Source organism: Buceros rhinoceros, unplaced genomic scaffold (assembly GCF_000710305.1).
Source record: "Buceros rhinoceros silvestris isolate BGI_N320 unplaced genomic scaffold, ASM71030v1 scaffold30143, whole genome shotgun sequence".
Lineage (NCBI taxonomy): Eukaryota > Metazoa > Chordata > Aves > Bucerotiformes > Bucerotidae > Buceros > Buceros rhinoceros.
Genome location: NW_010405888.1, coordinates 1 through 22,182, shown reverse-complemented (window position 1 = coordinate 22,182; position 22,182 = coordinate 1). Strand labels below are relative to the sequence as shown.

Genomic DNA, 22,182 nt, shown 5'->3' with positions numbered 1-22,182 from the left:
ATAAAGTTTTTAACAACAGAAGACCAAATTCCTTCCTGTCTCCCAGACAATTAGTTGCCTTTTACCTTGCTCTAAGCTGGACTAATTTTGCACTAGAAATTATGTATAAACACCTTACAGTGCCACTGTAGTCATCTGCCTTTTCAGTTTTCCTTTATTGTTACCTTAACACCCTATGGTGACAAGAAGTTTCAAAAACGTATTGGTAGCAAAACTGTTATTTTATTAGAGTCAGAAATACTCAGATGGCAAGGCGCCTCTGCAGACCATGTAGTCCAAGCTCCTACCCAAAGCAGGACAAGCTCAGAGTCCTTTTACACTACTCAGGGCCTTGTCCAGCGAGGTTCTGATGTAAAAGATTAAACTGTTTGAATTTAACATTATCTTTATGACAACCTATGACTAAGCTGTATTGCTAAGAACACAAGGCAAGCCTGCAGGCTAATGCCAGCTCTACCCCGCTGACCAGAAGCAGATGTGATCCACATCTTTGGGTTTGTCACATTTTTGTTTCCTGCAGTTTTACACATACAAGAGAGAGTCAGTGAACCTGGTACAGATTACATTGGTAGAAACGGAACTGAAAACTAGCTTTCAGCTTTGTTTTCGTAACTGCACAGTGCTCTTACCTCTGAAAGATCATCTCTTTCTTGCAATACAGATGAACAATCTACTAAAGGCACCAAAGTAGAAAATGTGGCAATGAACTGGAATGTAATCTGTTGAGAGTTGCAAACAGCTCTTGTTAATATGTATGATACAGTAACACTTACCAAGCTTTCGCAATTAAGATAGGGGAGCTAAAGCAAATTATTACATCAAAAAAAATTCATGAGACTAATTCTCCCACCCCAGAACTTCAGCCGTTATTTCTGCTCTCATATATAAAACTTATTGGTCAGCGCTGTACAAAACCTACTCAATTTTCTGAGTAAATAGTACTTAGACCTAGTGATAAAGGACTTCCTATTGGTCTTAAAAAGACCAGGAATATTTGCTAGCAGCTTTGGAACATCTATTTTATCTCATTATTCCGATCTGCCCAGAAAGTCAGCACAATGCTTATCACAATCTGGTGTTACGGCTTCACTTCACACTGTCCAACAAGCCAAAAGCATTACCGTAAGTTAGAGGCTTCTAGTATTAACTTTTTACAAATAAAATTGTACAGGAACAAAATCAGGTTAAGAATTTCTGGCAACATGAGTTACTTGCTTTCATACAAGCACATAAAAAGCCTTCAGAGTGAACCAGTTGGCTGGCTGTCTTCCAAAGCCAGGCTAGAGCCACACACTCACCATACACTTGCTGAAGTCGTTCGGATCCACCCCAGGCAGCGCTCTCATCAGTAGAGGTAGCATGTGTGTCGGACCTTCAGGAAACCACTTCCCCCCCGAGACCAGGCTCCGAGCTACTCCAATGACACAGCTCAACGTAGCTGTGAGCTGATGAGGTTCCGTCAGTGTCTCAAGTGCAGGATATGTTCTATCAAGTTTAAGAGAAGTCACATTAGAAACATCATTGCTTCCAAAGTCTTCAAAGAAACAGTGGATTGCACATTATTTTCTACAGAAAGGGTAAAAAATTTCTGCAAGAAAAATACAAGCTCATCAATGGTTCCAAAATTTTTTTCTAATCTTTTTCAGATGGATTTAACATTGTCCTATTAGAAAGTGTTCCTTTCACTTGATCACTCCTATTCACAGCACGTTCAGGATTAAATTGTTTGTCAGCAGTTGCCCCACAGGAGTCAGTAACTGCACGGGTTCTGAGATTCAAAGCTAGGATGATTTTGTGTGCAAACTTTAAGGCAGTGCAAGCTCAGAAGCGTAAGGTTCTTGTCGCAAGCAAGAAAATTTGCCTTGGCGGCCTCTAAACAGATAAGGGATTTATTACTTAGTGTTACATTAAACTCCGTACCTTTTTTATAAAAAAACGCTTAACTGTGATTTTTACACCTTCTTTTACTCTAAGTACTTCTCAACAAACTGCGTAACAGTTACCAATGGCCTGCAGTTCAAACAGTGCTACCCCTGCCCTACACCCTCCAAAGGCCCTACATCCACAGAACAAGACGAATTTGGAACTGCAGCCAAGGCAAACATACCAGCGATGGTCTCTGAGCTACCGGGCAGACGCTCAGTCTGCTCTCGGAACAGAAAAAGCAGTCAGACCCAAGACGGGTGTCCACTGCTGCCCTTCTTCAAACAGCCATACCCTCAAAATGTTCTCACCTAAGAGCAGATCTGTCAAGTTTCTACAAACAGTTGAGTCAGTAAGGTCTGCACCTCAGGCAGGGCTCGCTCCTCTCTCCGCTGCTTTCACAGTAAGAGTTGCTGAAGTACAACAGACTGCCTCTTCAACTGAACCACCCACTAACTGTCACAAAATGCTACCAGAAAAGCAAACCACCTGAGCACTACCCTATACTGCACAAGCTATGAACAGCTCTACTCAAAAATCAAACCAAACAAATACATTAAAATAAAAAGCCAAGTCCTCCCTGGCTCCCCGTCCTGACTCGGGTGGTTGCTCCAGTGTGCCTCACTGCGAGCATTCATCCACAGCAAGGGAACTGCTGATCCTCTGACACAACTGCTTCGCGTGTTTATTTCTCGGGAAGGGAATGGGGAAGTTGTAGCGTTTCTGCAGAACTTACTTCTCAAGCACAGGTGGAATTACTAATTCAGGACGCATCAGTGCAAGGTTCTGCAGGGCTTGGGCAGCCTCCAGGCTTCCAGTTTTACTAAACATAGCCAGAAGAACAGGTTGAATAATGCACTGTACAAAGCCTGTAACATCCTGATCAGTAAGTTTATGACTATCAGGCACAGGGGTTAACCACGTCGCTTTCTTGTAACGCTCGCGATGCAGCCTTCTGACAACACCACTGGGTAGCCTCTGAAGCAGCTTCATCAGTTTGTTCTGAGGAGTATACAAGAAATGCTACTTAATTACTTGGCAGTAGCAGAATCTGAGCTGCTAAGTGTACAACAGTTAAGTGGAAATTACACAACTGCAATAAAAGAAAACTCAGAAGAGCTCTAACATACCACATTCACGATTTGTCATTAAAGTTAATTTCCCAAAATGTTAACAATTACGCCACCAGCACTATGCCTGATTATTTAAAAACACAGGAAAAATACATATGAAGGATATAGTCAAGAATCAAGATTAGGACATCTTTGAGAGCATTCTCTGCACACTCATGTGTAAGCAAATACTAGAGCTAGTCACCTCCTTTGGCACTGCTTTGACCAGCCTTGCTATTTTAACCTGCGCTTTCTACCAGCTATCGCAGAGAGATTCTTACGTTCTCTAGCAGAAGACTCCACTAGCTATACCATCAAAAAATTATGGCTCATGAAACTAGATACACATTTAAACTCTTTTTTGCTTTGGTTAATCGAAACTGGATTTTGCTAACTTGGAGACAGCCGGTCATAGAAAAGCTCAGTCGCACAAGTAATACCGATGCTGTGTATCACCCTCTTCTCAAAGGCTAACTTCTTTTTCCTAGCTGTACACAAATTAGATGTTTTGGACTTCTCAACTGCACAATCTGGCTGTTAGAGCACAGGTTTGATGCAACAGGCGTTATCCTTGAAGTTACAGTTAAAGCTGTTGTCTTGACATGCAAATAACTCACCAGCCAGCGCCCGTTATTTGAAGGATGGTAAAACGAGGCAATGCTATTGAACAACCCAGACAAGTGCTTCTGCACTAGTTTACTTGGTCCACCCTGTAAAAAATAAAACAGAGTTTTATTACACAGCAAAGATTAAAATGAACAGGTAACACAGTAGTACAAGTGAGCACTCTCTCCCACCACAGTAATATCTTCAAACAGAACAAACATTAATTTTAAATACATACTCGCTTAAAGCTTTGACTTTTTTCCCCCCCTGACTTCATGAAGTTACTCACCATCATGGCTGTGATCCACATTACTGCATGTCCTACATCGTAAGCATTTGTCAAGAATCTTGGAACTACAACTTGATTGCTTCCCACTGGAAGATTTAAACTCCTCAAAATCCTGGTAAAAATCTGCAAAAAGAAAAAACACATTAGCATGAATTCATTACTTCATGCCATAAAACCGGTATAAATTAATTTTCTAATCAGAAGGTGTTTGATGGCTTCAGTGTTTTTAAACAATGTAATTGCTACGAACACCTTTAAGAAACTCCTTAAGCTGGAAGATTCAAAGGTCGCATACACTATTTATCAAGAGGGTCAGCACGGGCCGTTTCCACAAGAACATGGGATCAGACAGCACTTGTACAGTAAGGTACAGCGTTGCTTTGGTTTGGTTTTGAGTCAGGCGATAACAGCACCAACTCCCGGTGCAGTCTGTTACAAAAGGACAGCTCAAATTGCCACAGTTAAACTCAGGTCTTCAAATGAACACACCTAATTTGAAAAACTGAGCCACTGCAGTGAAAGACCCACGCAGGGACTATGAATTAGTCCTGGCATCATAATGCTGCGACTTATCCCAAAGTAAACTAAATATTTCAGCAAATGGGAAATATTACCTTCGGTACATATGGATCCCAATCTATGTACCCGATGTTGTCAGTGGCCAAGCGAGCAAAGAGATTTACTAGATGCTGAAAACAACCAGAAGAGAAAAAAATATTGACTAAAATACATTTACAGTAAGAGGTGCACAAGCCCGTCAACCTACAGATGCAAAATAAAAGCTACTCAGGGCACTAAAGCACTTAAAAAAGGGAGACTTCACTCTGCCAGAAGCCACCAATCCTGTATTTCATCATGCACCCCAGTTCCTACCTTCAGGAGTCCAACTCGTTACCCGTCAGAAGCAGGTAACTGTCACCTAAGTTCTGGGAGAGGTAGCCTGTCTCTTACCTGCCCCTAGCTTTATAATTTTAAAAAAATACACGAACAGTACTAACAGTACATACCAAGAGCACTTTCAGAAGGTACACGCACACTGACCCTTTCCCCGGACTCTGCACACTAACAGAACAGCTGAATGCATTCACTGCCATTTTAATAACATCAGAACAGCTCCAAAGAAAGGAGATGAACAACAGACAAGCTTATACTTGAGCTAGACGGGGTCAAAGACTTCAGCTATCGCTAGGAAATATCTTTTCTCCTTTTTGAGCAGCTCCGAGCTTTTCCCCCTTTTCTGAACAGCTTTCAGAGAGCAGAAGACTCCCAGCAGTAGCTTATGGAAAGACAACTGCTCCAAGCTTCCGAGTCCTTCAAACACTACCACTGTTTTATCACCTGGGAATAGCAGCCTCCATTTCTGCAGCTAAGGCTTGGAACAAGCTGCAGGTGACAGTAGGAGGGAGATTTCCCAGCAAACCCACAACACAGCTTAAGCAAAACAAAAATCTCTCAACAGAAAAGCACTTATGGTTGTCAATTCATCTCATGGGGCCTCCTCACCAGTAGAGCTCTCTCACAGCAGCTGAACGTGGATACTGGCCCAAAATAGCTTCTAGGTATTGAAGCAAATTCATTCAACACATCTCAAAGGACTATTTAACTTCTGCAGAATCCATCCTAGGTAAAGCGTGCTTCCCTGCGCTGACGGCTGTCACATTCACAGGCTTTAGTTTAAACACTTCTGTGGCTTGTAAAGGTCATGGGCATAAGCTGTCAGATGAGGTGACAGAACGTCAATTAGATACTCCATCGCCAGAAGAGAGTCTCATGAGTCCAAAAGGGAACTGAAAGATGTCCTCCGAAAAGAGAGTTAACGGGACTAAACGAAAAAGGAGATGAAGTCTCTCATACGCTGATTGTGAGAACACACACAATGCACCAACACTCCTTTCACAAGCTTGTCCACACAGGGCAATACCTATCAGGTCTCCCAAGAGCCTTGATGCCTCTACCGGTGTCTTAAAGCTATGGTGAAGCCAAAAGGAAGGGCCTTAAACAATCCTGCCTAATTCGGAGAGATACTCATACAAGAACAGTTCACACCTCAGTCTGAAGCTCATGACAGCTTTGGAAAACCACAGATTCACTCAGGACAGTCACATCTGACACAGCCTGAAGAGAAGTGTTATGTTTTCATAAATAATCTACATTTTTGCTTGATCCTGGGAAATACCCTCTGAAAAAAACCCTTCCCATGCCTAAGGGCAACTGATTCTATAGCTCCCCTTCAAACAGCAGGTATAACTCCTGCCAAAGCAGGCTGAGTAAAAGCTTGCAGCGTACAGAGGCCCAAACTGGACAGCATAGTCAGAACCCATGTCTAGTTACCTGCATCCAAGCTTGGTGAAACAAAGGAGCCTGCCCTTAAGAAGTGCACAGGACAGCAAAGGAAACAAGACGTGAAAGCCTTGGGGGAAAAAATAAAATTGCTTGGGCCTTCTGAGCAAACTTGCAGATTACAGTGCAAGAGGGAAAAAACATCAGCAAAAACTTACGAAAGCGCATTGGTAACTGTTTGTCAGACCACTTGACAGAAACAAACCAAATCACGGTATTAAAGTGCAGGCTGTCATCCTGCTGTCAGGAGCTGACAGAACTGTGATTTTTCTGCGTAGCCATCAGAAGGATGCTAAAGTGCCTGCAACCTCAAATAAAACGGCAATCCACCCTCTTCAAATCAACTGCCAACTGCTGGAACAAAGACTGCCGTCCTTTATTTGTGATGGAGCGTAACTCAAAGCAGAGACACCTGCACACGAGCCTTTTCATAAGGAAACTGCTAGAAACAGCATGTCATACAAACATAGCCTTCAAGGGTGCTTTGGAAATCAGCTTTCTCCGAAGACATCAAGAAGCCCTCCTTGTGTATAGAGGTGTGAGATTAGTAAAAGCAGCCAGATGGTCAAGGAGCTTATGTTCGTACCGAGTACGAAAAAATCTGGTAATACGCCAAGTTTCACTGTGGTAAAGCCAAGGCACAGGTCAGCTGACAACAACAGCACCTAAGCTTGCTGGTGGTGGCACCTCAAGAATGAGATTTTATTTCCCAAGTTTGTATCTAGTCATGAGACACACAAAAAAGGTGGACAGGTACACGGTAGATGATTTTCCTTGAAAGATGCACCCCAATGGCATTTCTGGCCAAGGGGAGTACAGGTTCTTTACTGCATCTAAACCAAAGATGACAAAAACCCACTACGGTCAAGGTAAAATAATACTACTCAAAACTGGGAATCATGAAAGATGTGTTAAGATGCAAGAGGTGGGACTTCACAGAATTGTAAGTGACAGAAATCACAACAGCAGCCTGCATCGCTGTAAGCATTAGTAGGCAGGCTGGAAGACGCCAGCATTCCCAAGGCTGGAAGGAAGAGCTGCCTGGGCTAGCCCTTCAACACTGGTCACCAGACACAGCCTCATCTACTCAGCCAGTAATTGCTTGCTAACAATCACGTAATTACTGGCTCTGCTTTCTTGTACTAATGCAGAAGGAAAAGGAATCCATTATATGGCTGTTTGAGTCAAAGCCTTGCAAGCACGCTGTAAGAATTTTTAAATGCATTTCTTCTCATGTAGGTAAAAAGTAAATACTTACCCCTTCCCATTGGGGAAGATTTTGCACTGACACCCAAAGGCCTATAAATTCATCAAACCACAGCCTGCAAGAAAAAGAGAGTCAAAATAATTTTAATGTTATGAAAGCAGCTCCCTCACTGGATATTTATCCCTCACTTTGCCAGACGATTGCAGGAACTCACCTGTCCCTCGACTCACTCACAAGAACAGGGATCAATACAGACATGCTAGCCCCCCAACCCCAGTGCTGATCCTGCCTTTCAGTCCTTGCTTTTTTTACCTCTCCTCTTCTCATTCTTCTCTGATCCCCGCCTTTCACGCAAGTGCTGCACCAGGAGTTTTTTACCTCAGCTTCACCATTTTGTTATATATTGCCATCCCAACGGAGGTAAAACAGATTAAAATAAACTGCACTTCATTTCCCACTACATTAAAATCCAAAATTTGTCCCTACTGACCAATAATTACAAGTGTTATCAGCATTTATTCCGAATTCACCTGAAGCCAAGGACACAAACCCTCCATACTAGTCGCTTACTTAACTTCACCTTTACAAATTCTATTCCCTCCCTTCCTTGAAGTTTTCATTAACTGTACAGGACAAATATACTTTGAACCTAACCAGCCTAAGTAAGCTCCACAAGCACTAAACATCACTGGCTTATGTTCCCATGTGCAATAGTTCCTCCTTAAAGACGACCCAAACTTTGTCCCATTCTGCAAATGTTTCTCCTTTAACACTCAGACTCATTTCCTAAAGCAGTCTCTGACCATCCCCATTTCCACATCACCACAGTGACCTGGGGACCTCCACCTCACAATCCCGTACCTGTAGTAACACCTGTACGTTAGCCCACATACAGGACCACCAGTAGCTACCCCAAGTTAAACAGAAGGTAGGACTGAAAGCTGCGCTACAGCTAACGATACCTACTCCTGAGACTACTCCTTCAGTCACAGCACACTGAAGTGCGTTTAACTCCATTTAGTTTGCTTCGTTGTACGCTCTGTGCCTTACTCTGAGGAACGGAGAGCTCCTTAGAGAACAGGTACTACGATTCCCTCAAGTTACTTTTACAACAGAAGAATGCTGACAGGATTTGTCTTGAACTCCCTCCAAAAATGCTGTTAAAAGCCACCATCCATCCATTCTGCTGGTGACCTCAAGTCATCCTGTAAAGATAACTGCTTGCATCTGCAACAGATACCGTACCCTCAGACATGCCATGCCACTCACCTGAAGCCTTTCTGGTGGAGCTCAGGAGGAAGGGTAGTAGGTAGGAACAGTTCGAAGTAGGTAATAGCCTTTTGCATGGTAACATCAAATGGACACATCAAAGGCCTCCACTCATCCAGCATCTCCGCAGTGGCATCTTCTGGGAAATACCTGCAAACAAGGAAACCATTGAACAGACACAGATCGGGTTTTAAAGTTTGTCTCTCTTAAAAACATATTTAGAACTACTTTTTGTCGTAAATCTTACTTTTACAGTAAGACCCAGGGGCAACAGACAGGCCCTCCTCGGCATCACCTAACCTTCACGAAACACAGACTGAAGATCAAGGACGCCATGGTGCATAATTTAATACATCAAATGAAAGAAGATTCTTGTCTTGTTGAACCAGACAAGATTCTGTACAACACAAAACCATTTCAATGCACAGGTTGGTCTAAGTCAAACTACTACTATTCACATGTGATGCAAAATTAAAAAAATTAACTGAGGCACAAGAAAAGTTCACTGGAACATTCAAAGAATGCTGGTTATTTAATTTTAAGAAACTAAATATCCGTGCAATGCAGTATTTAAAACGCAAACCAGATACAACTGTTCTCGCAAAACAATTATTGCAGCAGATATGGGGCCAATTGGAAGTAACAGTATCAATGTCCCAACCTTAAGTCAGAATATTCAAGAGGAAAATATCACATTTTCATTTTTAAAAACATTCCACTTCAGTGACTTCCGCATTCATAACAGATACCAGAAAAATCAATACTGAAAACTAGTTGTGACATCAGCTGAGGAATGACTAGTAGGGTGGGTTGGTTGGTTTACAAAATACTTTTCTTCCCCCTCCTAAAGAAATATTAAAGATATAGGCTTAAAAATCCCCAAACAAACACTTACGGTCTGCAGCTCTTCACAAGTGTTTTCAAAACACTTTCTACAGAACTGAAACAAGAAAGGAAACATTAGAGTATATTACCACACTTCAGTGGCAGCACAAACTGAACAACCACCTGCAGATTTTCCCCTCCAGATCTCAAGAAAACGTTGATGCAATTAGATGTCTCCTGTGAACATGCAGTAGCTAACTGCCTTCTACGCAGACCTAATCAAAACAATTAAACTCACTCTGCTAAATTCCTGGTGGTACTTTCCACATACTGCTCTAGTATTCACTGCATTTAAGTGAAGACTCAAGAATTATCATCAGGTCTTCTAAGTAATAACCTGCATTTTATCCAAGAACAACCAGTGGTGCAAGGTAACTTCTTGGGGAAGTTGAAAACACAAATAGAAAAAAAAATGGGTTTATGGACTTCATAAATATTTGTAAGACAAATAAAGGCAATAGACTTCAGAAAGCTGTTATGATTAAGACTCCAAACATCATATCTGTGCTTTTCAATCTTGTTTTGTTTTTTGTCCAGTGGACTTAAGAAAGAAAAGTGAACTATCTGCAAATCAGTGGTTATTTCATCAGCTTCTCTCAAAATGAGCAGTGATTTTCAAAGCTTTTTCATTCATAGCAGGAAAACTTATTTGAGAAATCACTTTAACATGAATTGTCAAGGGATGCCATCAAGCCACTTAAAAAAACCTAAACCACAGAATAAACTCAAAGAATAAAGGGGAGGAGGAGGAGGAGAGAGAGAGATACTAATCAACAGAACCATAAAGGCAGTAAACTGTCATGTCATTCAGATCTTCTGTTTATTACAAGGGGAGATCAAGATTAAATTGCACCTTCAGCAAAAAACATTGGCTGAATGAGAATAAGTTCTGGCAGAAGAATGTCCTAGATCTTTTAGCTACACTCTTCATAGAAAACCTGCATCCCCTCGTCCATCATCCAAAGCTACCATACAGAAAAGCTATTCTGATCGGAAAAAGATGATGCAAATGTATCATCTTCAGAATTTTACCAAATAACAGTTTAGGGCAATTAATTGAGAGACAAAAATCCTTCCGCGTGCCCACACTCTCTCTCCAGTCCTACACAAAATAACCATTCCATACAGGCCAGGAGAAACACCAAGTGGATAAACCGCTATTTCCCTCCGACACCTCGACATTCACTGCAAGCCAGCAAAAGCCCACCCAGCCAGCCTGAACACTACGTCAGTTCAAGCAATGCTCTACAAGATGCAAAATTCTGTACACTTTGTGCAACAATGACAAAGTAAATCCATGACCTCTCCACAAATAAAAGTTTTGAGCTGACTGGCAGCTTCTAAAATCTCAAGAGGAAATGGCCATTGAACAAAAGATCAAACTCTGGAAGCAGCTGATAAAGATTCTGGGTTAAAAAGAATACTGTTCTTGAAAGAGTTAGGAAATAGGTAACAGTTGTTCCGAGAGCAGATGAACAAACACGAACCAGCAACATTCCTTAAGAGCATTAAAGATTAACATGAAAAATGTCTGTGTGACAAAACAAACAAAAAAGCTATCCCCATACTGTCACATTCCACTGCAATAAACTACTGCTAAGGAGAACCTGAAGGGCAGAGGGATTTTTAAGAAACACTGATGCCAGAGATCAACAAGTCTTTCAAATTCACAGGTTTTCAGTTGCATCTCAGCATTTTTAAGTGGAAGAGAGCAAAGCAGGAAGATTGGAAAGGACATACCCTCCTGTCTTCCGACCACAAATTTAGAAAGGAAAAACCACCAGCAGACAATTTAGTACGTAATGAAACTTCAACTGAAGTCCAACCACAGAAGACACTTTGTAAGAGTCCTGTCTGATGACAACTAGTTAGCAACGGGCAGGATAACACAGCCGAGAACAGGAGGCTGCTGGTTACTGGTTTCAGCATTACTTCAAACCAGCTCTCTCAAACTCTTTAGCAGCGGCTTCTGTCCCACTTTTGGTTAGACTTTCCTGCAGAATTGATCACAATTTTCCTTGCTCAGGTATTTAATGCTGACCATTTGTATACAGTATTAAAACCTTGAAGTCCAGAGATAATGAAGTCACTTACACTGGAGGACATCTCCTATTAATTACTGAAACAACAGTGTGTTTAATGAGATGATGGAACATTTCTCATCCCATTCAGTTTTCTTTGCTTTTAGTGCCTTATTACCTGAAGCATTATTAGATTATTACTATTATCATGTCTTGCCACATGGATATATTAAAACACACCCAACAATACTATAAACGGCTATCACTAGTCATCGTTTTGGCACTATGTGACTAGTTTCCTCTTGTGGAAAGGACATGTCCATATCAACACATAAATCTGGAGGGTTTTTTCTTTGCATTTCCAAAGAGAAACTTGCTTCAGTTACAACAATTAACATATAAACTGACACTGTTGCCTCTTACATTATCAAATGGCAGTAAATGCACAATCTTCAGTTTTTCAGGACAGATTCAGACCTCGAGGGAAATCCTAGCCCTGCCGTGGACACTCCACTACAGAAGCTTCAATTAAGACAATGAAAAGAGCAACCAGCTAGAGTTTCACAAGGTATTTTAGTGAGTCACTAACTATGGCAAGCCAAGTATCAATCTCTCATTGGATTAGTACAACTAGAAACTTCTTCCTGAAAAACCCAGACAAACCCCACTGCAATTCCACTTCCACTGACAGCAGTTCTCTGAATTTAACAGGCACCAGAACTCCTGATATACAGCTTTCACTGCAAAAACTCTCAGGAGACTCTTTGGAGAGAGAAACTGTTTCATTCTTCACAGCTACAAGGTTGTTGCTGGGTGTATTTTCCAGAAGGGATGACCTCACTGCTCAAGCACTTTCCATGATTTCACTGTGTTTAGCAGTAAGGTACACTGCCTCGGTCACATGCGCGCCTACACCAATGCTGATTTTGTTCGTACTGGGACACAGTAATAACTGAATGGTAGAGCTGACCCTCCCTTTGCCCCCTGACCTCTCCCTGCTGTTAAATTCGTTAGCACAGAGCCGCTTCAGCAGCCACTTCACACACGCTGCCTTGTTCCCCAATTAGAAAGGGTCACATACAGTGCGACATTCTCATAAACAGTGGTGTAATGTTAACACTGGTTCTCCAATACCATTATTTATGCAGAACATTACCCCTGTGTGACAAGTGTTACAGTCTAACAGAACATGCAGAAGATTATGCATCGGCCAGAGCTGAACAGAACAAAAAGTCATTCTTACCACCTATGTAATACATTAAGCACAAATGTTTTAGGTGAAGACAAGCCTGGTCGATATGAACTGAATGTAAAAACAAACAAAAAAAAAGGAATTAAAACAGTAGTAAAATTAACAGCTCTAAGTCAAATCAATCAGCTTTTACAAGGATCTCTTGACTTCCACCAAAAAGATTGCCCTCAGAACTGGCATTAAAAAAAGAAGGAACACCGTATGAGAACAAATCGCACTGCATACTAGGATGGAGCGTCTGGTATGTAACACGGTTAATAAAAGCAAAACGCTCCAGACAGCCCATCACAACTGACAGCCCCTTCTCAGCTTAACCCCTCTTTCCTCCTAGCAGCGTCCCCTCCCTGCTGTAAGCGTTTCTCACACCATAAATGACAAGTGACCAGACAACCTGCCCCCAGAGCGGAGTACATGGCTCCAGTCGATGCTGGAGTGGGCAGAAGATAAATCAACTAAAACCGGTTCTGCTTGTTGGGGTTTGCACTGACAAGTAATACCTACAATTAGCAAAACAATGCAATTTAGCAAAATTATTTTTCCAGCTACGCAGCCATGAGAGAGATTCAGCATGAAACACTGTCGTAAGTTACAAGGCTACATGTATTTTCTGTCCATGTCACTTATCAGCACTAGGCTCTTCCACACAGTGAAAGGGATCGGTAGCAGCACTTCAATATCCCTGAAGAGACAATTCTGTTTTTTCAATGCCAATTACGGATTTTCACCTGCACTTCTTCACTTGAAGTTTCAATACAGAGTTACCTATGTAATAACTTTTATAACCTGTAATTTATAGAGCAGGACCTTCTCTAATTGGAAGAATTAGGAGAAGTATCGGTTTGGAAATCTGACAGATGGGGAAGGATTGGCAGTGCAAAGAAAGCAAAGAAAACAAGTTTTCATGTTTTAAATCAGTAGAATGTTTCTAAAATTCTCCACAGGGGAAAAATTATTTGTCAGTATTGTATAATCGCTTTGAATACATATATGTATTTTCTACAGAAGGTGTTTCATTTTTCTGTCTTACTGATTACACCTAGACCACAGACCCTGGGAACGGCTACAGGACACATATTTAAGAACAGTACCATTTTTATTATTTTCCCAAACCTTTATCATGTTATAAAATGGAACAGCAGACATTTAACTCGAATATCATTAAAAATTTAACATTAAAACTGTGGGTTGTCATTCTAAAATAATTTGCTAAAGACCCTGTTCCAACCCAGTTAGAAATGAGCTCAATGGCATTTGTAGGGACCAGAACATCATTACAAGCACAATTAAGCGGCAGAGGATGTACATGATTTAGCAGTCTTGTGGGCAATTACTGAAATATACTTCATGAACATATGAGCAAAATATTTACTGTGTGTCCAACTGCAGACATTAAAAGCAAATCACAAAGTACTTTCAAGTGCTAGAGGCACTCACAGCCTAGCGAATGTTTGAAAATGCAACTTACTTAGGGAACCAGTTTAATCCAAGATGTTCTGTTTTGGAGTACAATATCCTTTCCAACATTTCGTAAAGTGGTCTCCATGGTAACTCCAAGTCATCCCTGGAAAGCAGTTCTTTCTTCCTAACAGAAAAACAAAACCAGTGAGGACTCAGGATTAATCATTCACATGGACACAGCGCACCGCACACAGCCCAGCCGCTGCTCTGCGTTATGCTCACCCCCAGCATTTGGCACAACCTGCAGGAAGGTCAAGCCACAAAACTGCTAACCACCTGCAGCACTTCCACACCCACAGAGAGGAGCTGTCAAGGCCTTCAGGAAAAGCCTGACCAGGGGAAACAAACACTATCAAGTGGGGAGACAGTCTTCATCTCCTCCCTGTTGGAGATTCAACCGCAACACCTGGCTCTCCAAGATGTTTTCTTTCCCCAGCAAGGGGAAAAATCCCTGACATTCTTTCAATACCATTCTTAAAGCTTTGAAAGGTGTTTGCATCGTGAGAACTCTTTTTAACCAACATCACCTGTACAGGGGAGATAAAGGGAAGAAACCTGTACTAGAACATACTAGAACAACATTAAGCAAGTGAAGTCACCAGCTACTTGGAGACCAAAGTTTCAACAGTCAGCAGAAACCAGCACTTACTTTAACAGGTTGATCAGCAGCCGTGCGAATCCCTGCATCATGCTGATCTCCAGCTTTGGAATTGTTACCAACTCGTACAACAGCTTGATAAAAAGCACGTGATCTTCTCTGCTAAATTTTCTCCCATATAATCGGATGTATCTACAAACAAAACACAAGAGGAGTTGTAAGATGAGTCAGCAGTATTTTTGAACATTCCATTTTATCTACGACCTGAGCCAGGCTCCAACTGACTTGCCATTTAATAAAACAAAACTAAAACCTAGTTCACAAGTCCAACCGATAAGAACCTGAAGATACACAGCAAAGGAAGACTGACAACTGAAACTAAGTACAGGAAGAAAAAGGATGATACAGGAGTTTACAATCTAAGATTCTACAAACTGTAACTTCATGCTCACACCAGATACCACAGAAACAAGAGTGGTATTCTTTCACCTCAGCTCAAGATGTATTAGCCATTAAATTTAGCATTTCCATGTCTCCATATATTTAAATTCTCTTTAACACCACCAATAAAAAAAGCCACAATGCCACAAGCAGCCTTATTATTCCCTATCCTTATCAGCCAGGGCACTTTAGGGAGAAGACAGGACACAATCCAGAAGCGAATAAAACGAGTGTCAAGTCCAAAGCTAGTAGCTTTCAGTAAGGCTGAACTCAGCCACTGAGCTTTGCTGGTGGTGTGCCTTGCTGCTGCCCCTTCTCAGTCCTCTTTTTAGGAAGTCCAGATCCTTTAGCACTAACTCTGGCAGAAGTGTTGCTATTTTCAAGTTTCGAATGAATAAAGGAATACATTTAAAGTCTTAAAAGATAATCTGCACCAGCAAAACCCATGTAAGGTTCTGGGGCAGCATTTTACGTGTCACACAACCTATCACCTGGGAAGCACAGTTTCCTTTTTATTACTGCTCCAGCTATTCTTAAGGATTCACAAAAAACCTCACTAAGAAGCTGCCCTCCAAGCAGCAGTTAGACAGGGCATACAATATAGGAACTCCTGTAACACAGTTTTCTGAGAAGCCTATTCATTGTTTTTGTTCAAGATTTCGTAGCGGTTGGATTGATCTGTTGCTAAATATACACCAGCGGAGCATCACAGCTTGTCCTGGTGCTGTGAAGAATGCCAGATCTCACACCGCTGATTTGGAATGCAGTGCAGCACACACTGCAGAACCCTGCGCTGGAGCCACCACTTGAAAAGCTGAGGAAGGAAAGCTCTCTGCGGGACTCCTACTGGAGTCAGGAAGAGAGGATAGGAAGTTCTAAAGGGAAAAACATCAGCAGTTACTGAGCCGATGGTGAAAACAGACTGTCTCAACTCTTGAATTTGGTTTCTGAACTTGACCCCTGCCACACCAAGGCGTTCAGTTTGATATTCTATCTGGTTTAGTTTCAAATGCTTCCTGCTCCTCTGTAAACTTTATTCCTTGCAGAACTGTGGGTGGGAGAACTGACTACTTGAACAAACTCAGACCCCTTACTAAAAACACACTTGTGACACACACTTCACACAGGGACGCAAAACTGCGCAGGACTTGGCCCCAACTGCTTCCCTACATCCCCATTCCTCAACTTAAAACAAAATTACCTCTGAACTTTCAGAATCACTCCAGCTAGTAATCTTAACAAAAGGAGTTAGCTTCCTTAAATATACATGTACCAAGGCCCCTTACTCTTTCCTCGCAAGATTTCTTCCCAACCTTCTTCCTGCAGCTTTCCTTGAAGACACAGTGGAACAGCTGCAGGGCCCTGGCAAACCTAAAAAAAATCCGAACAAACCAAAAAACCCATCCAGCTGTATAGCACCTCTTTCCACTTTCTTCTCCTACTGATTTCAAGGGGGTGACATTTGATGGGCAGTATTTTCACTAATGCTGTCTTCAACGTGCTTTATTTATTTCAAACACAGAAGGAAACAAATTAAATACAGCACAACCTACTCCTCTGGCACAGTTACCTGAATTACCTGGATGGGCCAGAAAACATTATCTACCTATAGAATTACACCATCAACAGCTGAACACCTCCACTCTCACAAACTAAAATGGACATGCAAAAAGAACCCCAAGAGGGAAAAAAGAGCCACTTGGTTTTGCCAGGGCTAACAGAAGTGCAGAACTCAATCACAGCCACTTGAATTGCAGTATTTTACCTTCTAAACGCATACATTGCTCATATGCTGTATGGGAAGGACCCAATGTGAGTGTCTGGAAGCTTTTTTAATAAGGAGACAAGGTGAGAATTTCATAAGCGGACAGAAGCGCTATTCCCAGAGTCTCACGGGAAAAGCACGTGCCTTGAAACAGCCTGCTCAACCTCACAGGGAAGTCGGAGGCCTTTTCCATGCCATGAGGGAGATGACCAGCCGCGCAGTCCTATCACTCCCACTCAGGCATTTCCCTTGGTTTTCACTCAGTGTTTAATAAAAGACGGCGTTTGATGCAATGACTGCACATTAAAGGAGTTTGCCTCCAGCAGCATTTGGACTTTTCCTGACAGTGCCCACCTGGGGAGGAAAACACCAGCCACACAGCAGCAGGCAGGGCTTGTTTCGCTGCGGAACAGAGGGCTCCGAGATAGAGTTTAGCCTTTACTGTCTTCCATCCCATTATCCTTCAGTCACATGAACTTCCAGGTACTTCTCCACTCTCACAATACCAGGGATAAAGTAACTAAGAATACTGGTTTCACTTCTGTTTTTTTGATTAAAAAAAAAAAAACGAACTGCAGAAGCCTGAAAAATAAGTTTTAACTACAAAGAAACACTAACCAAGAGATCCAATTAATCTGTCAGTGTTGCTATATATAACCAAAAATAAAAGTGTTTGGCTGGTTCCTTTTGTGCCATTTGCTAACAGCCGTTCTACTGTACAAAATGCCATTTAATTAAGAAACAGAAGGAGTAAAGCACACAGAAACGTACTGAACACAAAGATGTCACTGTGCCCAAGAAGTAGAACTAGATAACTAATTGCTCCCCTATGCACCGCTTCTCTGTGTAGGTGAGGGAGGCAGATTTTAAAACCATCAATGATTTGTCTTAATCCAGCTGTGTATTAGGACAATGACAGAAAATGACCTCTAGAAAGTGGCTAATCACCTTTTCCTCTGGATTAATTGAGCAAAATGTAACACCAGGGAGCTGTAACATTTTCCAAATAACGCCTCGCAAAGGGTGAAATCTCACCATTACTGAAGAAAATACAGGCGGAACTTCATGAATCCTGGAGGATGTCAAGGGGCTACTCACACGATGTTCTCCATATGAACGGTGGCTCTTCAGGATTATAAAAAAACCCCAAACCACTAATTGTATTATTGAGGGGAAAAAATTAATTCTAGAACTGAATTGCTGCAAAACAAAAAGTAAGACTTCTTATATGAAGGCAGATAATACTACACCGGGGTGACTCTAAGTCTTAACTCCACTTCCCTTCTGATTCCTCCTTTTAGATATCCAATGAAGGTTTTATGAACTGTCAAACTCTCCCAGTGAATTGCAGAAAGCATAAATAAATAAATTATCCTACATTGTGCTGCTTCACTGGGTTCTGATTGGGAGTTCAGCTACACGGGAGAGAAAAAAACCCCAACAACAATGCCCACCCACCCTCAAAAACGCGATTAGGAAGGGAGAGTTCTGCCTGCAGCCCCGTCATTTCTGCACAGAGTACAGGGGCTCTGGAGATGGAGAGAAAAGAAGCCAAGAAGCAAAAAGCCAATTCCCTGTTCTACAAGTATGAGGTATCCAATCTGTCATTCCACAGTGACAATAGAGCTATTTTTAGGACATGCACTGTTGTATCAAGTGGACATCATAAATTGCTCTAGAAAGTTGCCTGCTCTGCTATAGTTAAAAATTGCCTTCGCTCACGAAGCTGAATAAAGCACTCTAAATTCCTAGCTATCAATTTTCACTTTGTAGCACAAGCAACAGGATTATGACTGGTCTAAAACTCAGGTTTTGATAAATTACAAGAAAACCAATGAATCGTGCTCAACAAGGCTATTTAAAGCAAACGTACGTATACAGTATACACACGCACCCCTTACACATCCAGAACGAAAGCTGCTCTTTTTCTGATAAAGGTGAGGGGAAGCAGATGTAACACAAGTCTGATAGGCAATGGCCATTAAAACAGTTCAGCAAAGTCCCACTGAGCCGTTCTCACCCTCACTGTAACTTTGTGCGCTGTCACTAATTCAGAACAGTTGAGCTGCATTTTTCCACACCTTACAGCAAGACCGTTAAATGCCATTTTGTAGTAAGTCTGTGCCTGACAGGCACATAAAATAACATTGTCAGGAACAGAAATTGTGTCCCTCGGCTCCAAAACGTCTATCCTCACCTCCTGAAGCAGAAAGCACAGAAGGACATTTGTGCGTCTTCCAGGCTGCAGCAACAACTACACATAACTATTACATTTTTATATTATAGTAATATGCTCATTTACAGTGTTCTAAAAATCCTTAAAAAAGAAATATCTATACACAATGTGCCTACGTATATAATGAAAGAGGGGAAAATTGAAACAGCAGCCTGTTTTTGAGCTGTAAAAAGTACTATAAAAGACCATAAAAGTACACGATGCAAGTCCATTTGAGCAAACCGTGGTGAAGCAACTCGCTTTCCCCCTGCCCCCGCACACTGGGCCAAGCTGCACAGCCGAGACCCAGCCTTCTGCTTTCACAACCGGCTTAGAGTATTGTAAGAGACGGACTTTACTAGCCAAAGTTGGAGGAATCTCAGGGCAGTGATTACAGATTTGAATGCCGATCTCTGAGGCAAGGCGTTTTACTTGCGTAAGAAGTCCCACCAAGTTGTAAGTTCCTCAAGTCACTGCACTATTCCTGTCTTCATGGGAAAGTTCTCTCACCACACGCTTCCCAACCAAAGAACCAGTTCACACCACTGAAAACTACACATAAAAGAATTATCCAAATCAGCTTACAGATATTTTATCTGATAAGCTCCAATTCTGGCTTTTTTCTCCCCCTCCTCACTCTGTGACACCAGACAGCTGAAACAGCTGCTCGTGGGATCACTAGGTGCAAGTCACATTTTCAGCTGTTGGGAGCAGAAGAAACACAAGATCTCAGGTTCAGCGGTCATCAGGAAACAGGAACTGGAGCTCACATTTTTACTTCAGAAGGAGATTTGAGTTTCACTTTCACTCTTCACACCCTGCAGGTTTTATGCAGGTTGGATGAAGATGCGAGTACCCGAGGAGGTGAAGCAACACAAGTATATAATCTACGTGCCATTCTGTCCTTTGCTCATCCATACGTACGTACGCATCACAATGCTTTTACTAACATTTGTATCTGTACAAGGAATGTCAGCCACAGCTCTCAATGATACATTACTTCACAGAATATTGTGAGAACACTGGCTTTTATAATTCAGAAGCTAAGCAGCGATCATACCATTATGAAGATTCTGGGCATTGGGTTTTTTTTCTATCAAACAGGGGAAAATGTAGTAAGTGGATTTGGAGATGAATCACCCACTACCAAGAGAAAGTAAAATTTGGGATTTTATTGTCACTATCCTGCAATTTGTCTTAGGTATGACATCAGAACACCACAGGGTTGGAAACGCCTCATCTAGGCCTAACTTTCTGTTAATGTATTTCATCGTGCAGAAGTGCTTTGTCAAGTTAAACTAAGAAGCAAAACATCTCTCACGTCAAGTACACCAGCATATTTTTATCCAAACCTGCTGTTTCCTTCCCTGCCTACATCCACACACGTTCAGAGTCTCACTGCTTGCAATATACCACAAAGGAATCCTGGAACTAACAGGCATCAGCCCAGCTGCAAACACACAAATTTCAAGGAGTAGGTGAAACCACAAATGAGAGGCTCCTGCCCTTGCTGTGATTCACGAAGAGCACGGCAGCAGTGTTCCACAGGCTAAATTCACTGCCCTGAAGCCTAAACTGGTAACAGCAATTGTAATCTACAGAGTGACTAATCGGGGATTCGAAGACAACACTGCGCGTTTCCAAAGGGCTTCGGTGTCTCACGCTGCCAGCTTTGCTACATCAATTGTTCTCACAGTAAGAACCACTATGGTTTATTTTAACTTGGCTAGAACCTGAGCTTATAGCGCAGGTACAGCGGCAACAGGTACCACCAAAACCAGTAGGAGCCAGCAGATGGCCGGGGGGGGCGCGGGCGGCGGGAAGGGAAACAGCATTGAACTGGTTCCAAGCAGGTTCAAACTGTCACTTAACACAAACATGTGAGTCATTTTGCAACCCTCAATGTAATTCTATCTAAGAATGCCTCTTGGCAAATAGAAAGACTCTTACATTTCAATACATACACATCAAATAGATTTGACTGCCAAATAAACATTAAATCTCCTATTTGTATTAAAAAATTACTTAGGTAAGGAGGGCAATTGTAACCAAAGATCTCAAAATGGTACAAACTGCACATATTTCATCATTTCTAGCACATAGGAAATCCCATTTATGAAGGCACAGAGAGCATTCAGCAAAAAACCAGGATAAACATCCACAGAAACATGGTTTACTGTCGGAAGGAGTCACAGGCACATGACACTATTTTCAGCACCAGGGTGTCCAAAAGAAAAAAGAGTTAAGCATGCTTTGTAAAACTCACTAAGAGAAACAAAGCTATGTTCTACCCAGTGCTATCTATGACACCACGGCGGTTTTATCTGTGTTACAAACACCTTGCTGGCACGCACAGCAAAGCCATCGTCAGCATAAACTACACCGCACCACAGCACAGGCAACATATCAAGGGCACCAACGGTGTTTACAGGGCATTAACTCAGAATTTAATCCTGCCAGCACTGAACTAACAAACAGCCTGTCTTGAGAAAGACTTTGTGTCCTAGAGGAGGAGTTTACATGGAGATGGTATCTTGCACAACTTGCTTAAAAAGGCAAGAGGTGAAACAGGTGGCCAAGAATGCATTAAAAAAACAAAACCCAAACCAACTCGCAGAAGAAGGGTGAAATCCGGTAAGTGTCACAGACGAGAGGCGAGCTCTGGGAAACGAAGCCACCTTTGTCCCCGTTTCGGATGTCGGAGTACTGGCGGGCCTTGGGTAAGAGCCGCGGGCTGACGCCGAAGCCCAGCCTGGGCTCGTCGGCACTGCCGGCCCTCGGCACCCCCCGCAGTCCTTCCC

At 42.1% G+C, this 22,182-nt stretch overlaps 1 protein-coding gene across 2 annotated transcripts in view; it reads right to left on the bottom strand.

The window, feature by feature from the left end:
- The window catches only part of PSME4 (proteasome (prosome, macropain) activator subunit 4), a 51,623-nt gene extending 36,478 nt beyond the window's left edge, over window positions 1-15,145 (bottom strand). The window contains exons 1-11 of one of the 2 annotated variants that reach the window (XM_010133905.1): window positions 15,012-15,145; window positions 14,370-14,486; window positions 9,642-9,686; window positions 8,747-8,896; window positions 7,529-7,592; window positions 4,545-4,619; window positions 3,931-4,053; window positions 3,653-3,745; window positions 2,660-2,925; window positions 1,299-1,485; window positions 630-719 (exon numbers count right to left, since the gene is read on the bottom strand). In XM_010133905.1, the coding sequence (XP_010132207.1) occupies window positions 630-719; window positions 1,299-1,485; window positions 2,660-2,925; window positions 3,653-3,745; window positions 3,931-4,053; window positions 4,545-4,619; window positions 7,529-7,592; window positions 8,747-8,896; window positions 9,642-9,686; window positions 14,370-14,486; window positions 15,012-15,052 (1,251 nt within the window). In that variant the 5' untranslated portion in view covers window positions 15,053-15,145. The remainder of the gene's footprint in view (window positions 1-629; window positions 720-1,298; window positions 1,486-2,659; window positions 2,926-3,652; window positions 3,746-3,930; window positions 4,054-4,544; window positions 4,620-7,528; window positions 7,593-8,746; window positions 8,897-9,641; window positions 9,687-14,369; window positions 14,487-15,011) is intronic. The other variant, XM_010133904.1, reaches the window with a different exon arrangement.
- Window positions 15,146-22,182: the final 7,037 nt, after the last annotated feature.